The following is a 6,334-nucleotide window of genomic DNA, read 5'->3' as shown; positions in this document are numbered from 1 at the left end:
CGCGGTGCTGCCCCCTGCTGGCGTGGTCCCCACTGACAGGAAAACACGTTCAAAACAGCTTTCCCGTCTAGAATGGAAATTGTTTATTTCAGGCGATCAAAGCAAAAATAATAAGAAAAAACAACAACAACAGAAATGTAAATCTCTACAGAGATATACTAAAGAAATCTGCGGAGAATCAGTTTAGACAGAGCAATATACGGCTTTTATTTTGAAAGTCCACATCCGCTTATCAGCAAGTTCATTTACATCAGGCCAAGGGTCTCAAACTTGGGTCCCGCGGGCTATTTGCGACCCCCAAGATGATATTTTGCGGCCCCCGCCTTAATATGAAAGTTTAATGTTAATGCAGCCGGCCAATTTGTATGAATGACACTTTTTCTTTGTCGTGCGCGGAGCTGACCAACCAACCAATCACAGTGGGGTAAATGTCTCTTGGGGGCGTGACAGTGACCGGGCTTGAAAGCAGCACCTGACAGCCCCCTCCCCAGACCACACTAAGGAGTTCCTTACTTTCCTTTTTAGAAAGTGTCTATTCGCTCGTTATGTGGGGTTGTGAGATGAAGGCGAATCTGCAGCAAGACTGAAGGAGAACAGGAAGCTGGAGTTGTCTTTAACTTTCAATTTCGTTTTAATATGCCTTACCCCCTATGATCTGTGTTATTATATCTTTTATAATTATTTTAATGTTTTTTAATGTATGTAGACTTTTTTTAATCAATTGGTATTTTAAATTATTTTAATTGATCAGTGAACTACAAAAACCCATCAGGACACATGTCCCACAATGCATTGTTTTGTAGTCATGCGGGCAGCTTACAGTCAGTGCAGTACTAAATTTCCAGCGTGATCTCAAACACGCTTATTGTGCATCTTGGCTGCACATATTTGGTGTCACCAACATGAATTTCCATCCGTTTTGGAGCCGTTCTTTGATCTCAGGTAACCATTGTTCTGATCTCCAGTGAACAGTACCCGTTCTTTTAGGAACCACAGTTTGAATTCAACTATGAAAATATAAGAGTGGCTGACCGGCTGCTCTACAACATCTTGTGACCGGGGTTTAAATGTGCAAAAAGTCATCAGGAAGAAAATCCAAAAACGATTTCTGAATTTTGTTTTTCCTTTACTGATTTGTGGTTTAAAGAGTAAACTTAAAAAAAAACTTTCAACACAGACTCAAAATAGGGAGCACATCCTCTCTGACTAAATTTCAATAATCATCTTCATCCACACTGAGGGTCTCAGCTGTTTGGGAGGAAGTGCTGCCAAGTATCCATCAGTGAGAAGAAGACAAGAGAATCCGTGTTCAGAAGAATCATTGATGGATTTACAGAACTGTAGAATTTAAGTCTTCTTTTGTGTTTAATAGTTATAATTTAACAGTGTTAACTGAACTGTGTTAATAAAGATGTTTAAATCAGAAAACAGTAGATATAGAAGACTAAATAAACAGAAATGTATGACTGATTTATTTACTTATTGATTGATTTTTTTGTTTACATATTTTATTTGAATGAGAGTTTTATAAGTACATTTTGCACAGCAATCAGTTAGTAATAGAGTATAGTTACTAGTATAGTATATGTTCCATACAAATCTATTGGCTCTCAGACACTCACTAGTTGCGTGTGTGTGCGTTAAAGTTGCGGCCCTCCCTCAGCTAGAGGCCTTCTGTGGCCCCCAGGTAGATTGAGTTTCAGACCCCTGATTTACATGTTGGCTAATATTTAGCGAGTTAAACATTTAGCTCCAAACGAAATATTTTTACTAAAAAGCTAAATATTTAAATTGAACTTAAATAAAAATCTTAAATGCTTAACTTGGAAAATAAATATTCAGGTTAGATCTAAATGTTTATTTTGTAAACTTAATATTTAATTTTAGAAATTAAAAATTCAGATTACAAAAGAAACATTTAGTTTTATAATCTAAATATGTAATTATAAAAAATATTTAACTTTAAATTAAATAACTAGCTTGCTCTGCCACAGACTGGCGACCTGACTGACCCCCCCCCCCCCCCCCTCGGTCTTCGCCCACAAGTGGCCGGGAAAGCGGGAAAGGCTCCAGCAGCCACGTGACCCCGGTTTAGATGATTAATGAATGAATTAGCTTAGTTAGTAAATGTAACAAATATATTAATTAAAAGGCGAAAATATGCATTTAAAAATGAAACTTGTCATTTCACCTTAAAACAGGCTAAATAACCGAAAATATTACTGTTATTCTTTGACTGTTCAGCTTTACAAACGGCATCCCATGCGTTACCATGGAGACGGAAAGTGAGTTGGGAAATTCTAAATTCGGGGTTTTATTTATGACAACAACTCATTTTTACCAACTCTAAAAATAATATTTATAGCTGTTTTAAATTAAATTACTTCCAGCCATTTCTACTTCAATGATTCTATTCGTACATGAAGTTTCGTGAACTTTTCTGTGATTGTGTCGGAAAGCATTTGGCCGGCCACCCCTCTGAGCTAAATGGTACGGTCCCATTTCAAAATGGCGACGGCGTCTTCCAAAAGATTGTCCAGTTTTGAACTTTTTTCCCTCTTTTTCCCGCTCCTTCAGCTCTGGTGATGAAGACTTCGGACGCTGTGTGTGTCGTGGCGCCGAGCCGGGAGGGGGGGTTCCGGTTCCACCGGTTCGTGCCCCCCTCCGGGCAGACCGCCCGCGCGGCGGCGGACAGCTTCAGCCAAAGCCGCGGCTTCCAGCTCGGTCCGATGCGGATCAGTGCGCCGCACCTCCCGCAGGTGAGCGCGGGTCCCGGTCTGAACCCGGTTCACATCTGTAAAAACGTAACCGGTTGGATGACACGTGATCGAGGATCTCTGAGGTAAAGTCCGAGGCTGTGGTTTCGCGTGAAGTTCATGGAAACGTTCCTCATCTCCAGGAGATGTTTGCCGGAGAACCGGACGCCAGTTTCCAGCTGAGAGCGACGCTGTTCGACCGGAACCAGCTGCTCTTTTTTGGGAGGACGTGGAAGAGTTCCGCCCAGAAGATGAAAAACCAGAAGATCTCCTTCAATCAGGTACACGAGGGTTTCTCCTCGACACGTGAAGTTTTCTGTAGTTCTCCTGAGGTCCAGACTGTAAAGTTGGGTTTATGCAGCCCCATCATTTCTATTTATACCAGCAGCGTTTAAACCCCCCCCAACCGTCCAGCAGACCGCTGTTGACCAATCAAGGATTTGAACCCTCCCCTCCCAGTTTCTGGGTGGACACTGTCGTACTAGGCCATGCAGCCGGTTTCAGATGCTTTAGCAATAACTGAACAGTGATGGATCTGCTGGTTCTGGGAAACGTCCCGTTATTGTTCCAGTCTGTTTGTGTTCGAGCTGTTGAGTTCAGGTCCGTTAAGGTTAAAGGTGTCAGTCAGGACTGCAGGACAGACTGAAGGAGCCTGGAATGTTCTGGGGGCCCGTCCACCGTGAACCCCGCCTTCCCCCAACAGTAGCTGGGCAGCGTTAGAAAGAAGGGGAAAAAAGTGGCAAATGTTATTTGGTTGTTCTTGGATACCAATATTCAACAGCAACCAAACCGACTCAGATGTCAGAACTTACATCTTTATTTCTTCTATACATCTAATATCAACTGCCTCTTATGATGGACATTTAAAAAACTCTTTAAATATTAAAAACAAACATTTTACTAAATATTGAAGCATCTGGTTACACAAAGTATTGCCAACTAATATCTTTATAACTAGTATCTTTACACAGATTTACATACATTGGTTCTTTTTTTTGGTTTTGATAATTGTTGCTTAAAGAATATAAAATACAAAGACTGTTGTAAAAATTTAAAATATCATATCATCCCATGAAAAAGGTTTTTTTCAGCTCATGTCAGTCTGTTCTGTTCTGAGTGAAAGTTAAAGTGTTTTATGAATGTGTTTGAAATCTACTGTTAATGGGCTGATTATTTTGAACGTGTTTTTGGAGACCTCTAGCGGTCGCGCCAGGTACTGTTGTTCAACACATTTATTTGAATAATCTTTATTGAAAAGTCCACATGTAGAAACAGAAAGGATTCGCTAGCATGCCCGCACTTCGTTTGTCGGTGGAAAGAATTTGCTACATACGTCCCAATTCACAGGTTGCCAAAAACTAACCCTTGAAACTTGAAAAATAGTCGAAAAACACCAAAATGTTGAATAAAAGACCAGGTTGTCACACGGTCAACCATCAGGTTCATTTTTGGTTGTCCTACGTGAAATCTGGTTGTCTCGGTTAACAGGATAACCGCTTATTTGGAATACTGCTGGGATAGGCTCCAGCAACCCAGTGACCCAAAAGGGCGGCTGCGGCTCCTGCTGCTCCTGCTGCTCCTGCAGCTCCTGCAGCTCCTGCAGCTCCTGCTGCTTCTGCTGCTTCTGCTGCTCCTGCTGCTCCTGCTGCTCCTGCTGCTTCTGCTGCTCCTGCTGCTCCTGCAGCTCCTGCTGCTTCTGCTGCTCCTGCTGCTCCTGCAGCTCCTGCTGCTCCTGCTGCTCCTGCAGCTCCTGCAGCTCCTGCTGCTTCTGCTGCTCCTGCTGCTCTTGCAGCTCCTGCTGCTCCTGCTGCTCCTGCAGCTCCTGCAGCTCCTGCTGCTTCTGCTGCTCCTGCAGCTCCTGCAGCTCCTGCTGCTTCTGCTGCTCCTGCTGCTCCTGCTGCTCCTGCTGCTCCTGCAGCTCCTGCTGCTCCTGCAGCTCCTGCAGCTCCTGCTGCTTCTGCTGCTCCTGCAGCTCCTGCTGCTCCTGCTGCTCCTGCTGCTCCTGCAGCTCCTGCAGCTCCTGCAGCTCCTGCTGCTCCTGCAGCTCCTGCTGCTCCTGCTGCTCCTGCTGCTCCTGCAGCTCCTGCTGCTCCTGCTGCTCCTGCAGCTCCTGCAGCTCCTGCTGCTCCTGCAGCTCCTGCTGCTTCTGCTGCTCCTGCTGCTCCTGCTGCTCCTGCTGCTCCCGCAGCTCCTGCAGCTCCTGCAGCTCCTGCTGCTCCTGCAGCTCCTGCTGCTCCTGCTGCTCCTGCAGCTCCTGCGGCTCCTGCTGCTGTAACTGTGGCTCCTGCGGCTCCTGCTGCTCCTGCAGCTCCTGCGGCTCCTGCTGCTGTAACTGTGGCTCCTGCAGCTCCTGCAGCTCCTGCGGCTCCTGCAGCTCCTGCAGCTCCTGCGGCTCCTGCTGCTGTAACTGTGGCTCCTGCAGCTCCTGCTGCTCCTGCAGCTCCTGCGGCTCCTGCTGCTGTAACTGTGGCTCCTGCGGCTCCTGCTGCTCCTGCAGCTCCTGCGGCTCCTGCTGCTCCTGCAGCTCCTGCGGCTCCTGCTGCTGTAACTGTGGCTCCTGCAGCTCCTGCAGCTCCTGCAGCTCCTGCGGCTCCTGCTGCTCCTGCAGCTCCTGCGGCTCCTGCTGCTGTAACTGTGGCTCCTGCAGCTCCTGCTGCTCCTGCAGCTCCTGCGGCTCCTGCTGCTGTAACTGTGGCTCCTGCGGCTCCTGCAGCTCCTGCGGCTCCTGCTGCTGTAACTGTGGCTCCTGCTGCTCCTGCAGCTCCTGCTGCTCCTGCTGCTCCTGCAGCTGTAACTGCTGCTGTTGCTCACAGGGTCTTAAAGACTCCACCTCTGATTTTCACTTCTCTTCTTCTCTTGAAGCACTTTGTGGTTTTTGTCTCCAGAATGCTTAGATCACTAGGAAAACAGCAAAAGCGTTTTTTCGGGTCAATTTGTTCTTGTCACAGAGACGAGCTTTGATGATGAAATTTCCAAAAGTTATTAAAATGCTGAAGAGGATGCTGTCTCTGTGATTCAATCTGCTGCATCGCTTTGCAGGAATAGTTTCTGTCGTGGCGTCACAGAATAAAAAAGCTCCAGTGCCTAAATCCTTTTTTAAGACACTTCAAAGTTTCAGTTAGTCACATGCTTGCTGCACACGGGGACATTTATCCAGTTGATTCTGGAACAGAACGGATCAATTAAGTTATTTAGATCAAACACCGAGACATTATTCATTTGTCTAATAAGCATAAGTTTCACTAACTTTGTGTTCATCTGCAAAGGGGTGGGGGTGGGTGGGGGGGTGTCTCTCTGAAATTACCCAAGCACAGGAAAAATAGCAATGGCCCCCACCTCTCTACCCCAGTCAGCCATGATGAATGAGCTTCCATATCTGGGGCAAAGAAAATAAAACACAGCCGGTCATTGTGGAAGTGGGAGGAGCTTGGACTAAACCTGTCCTTCACTGGGGGGGGGGGGGTACATGGAACTGATTCATGGTTTAGTTTATGATTCTCATTTAAATATTAAGGATTCTTTCAGTAGAAACCGTTTTAGTTTGATTATTAAAGCGTTTCTCGATGACATTTATTATT

The 6,334-nt window shown here is 45.8% G+C and overlaps 1 protein-coding gene across 3 annotated transcripts in view; it reads left to right on the top strand.

Annotated features, from left to right (window-relative positions):
• The first annotated feature begins 2,070 nt into the window (after positions 1-2,070).
• Positions 2,071-6,334, top strand: part of nphp4 (nephrocystin 4) — a 93,475-nt gene continuing 89,211 nt past the window's right edge. The window contains exons 1-2 of one of the 3 annotated variants that reach the window (XM_023956271.1): positions 2,071-2,759; positions 2,900-3,037. In XM_023956271.1, the coding sequence (XP_023812039.1) occupies positions 2,586-2,759; positions 2,900-3,037 (312 nt within the window). In that variant the 5' untranslated portion in view covers positions 2,071-2,585. The remainder of the gene's footprint in view (positions 2,760-2,899; positions 3,038-6,334) is intronic. The other 2 variants (XR_002873495.1, XM_023956270.1) reach the window with 2 other exon arrangements.

Source organism: Oryzias latipes, chromosome 7 (assembly GCF_002234675.1).
Source record: "Oryzias latipes chromosome 7, ASM223467v1".
NCBI classification, from domain to species: Eukaryota; Metazoa; Chordata; class Actinopteri; order Beloniformes; family Adrianichthyidae; genus Oryzias; species Oryzias latipes.
The sequence above is the reverse complement of the archived record's forward strand: the minus strand, read 5'-3'. Positions and strand labels throughout refer to the sequence as shown.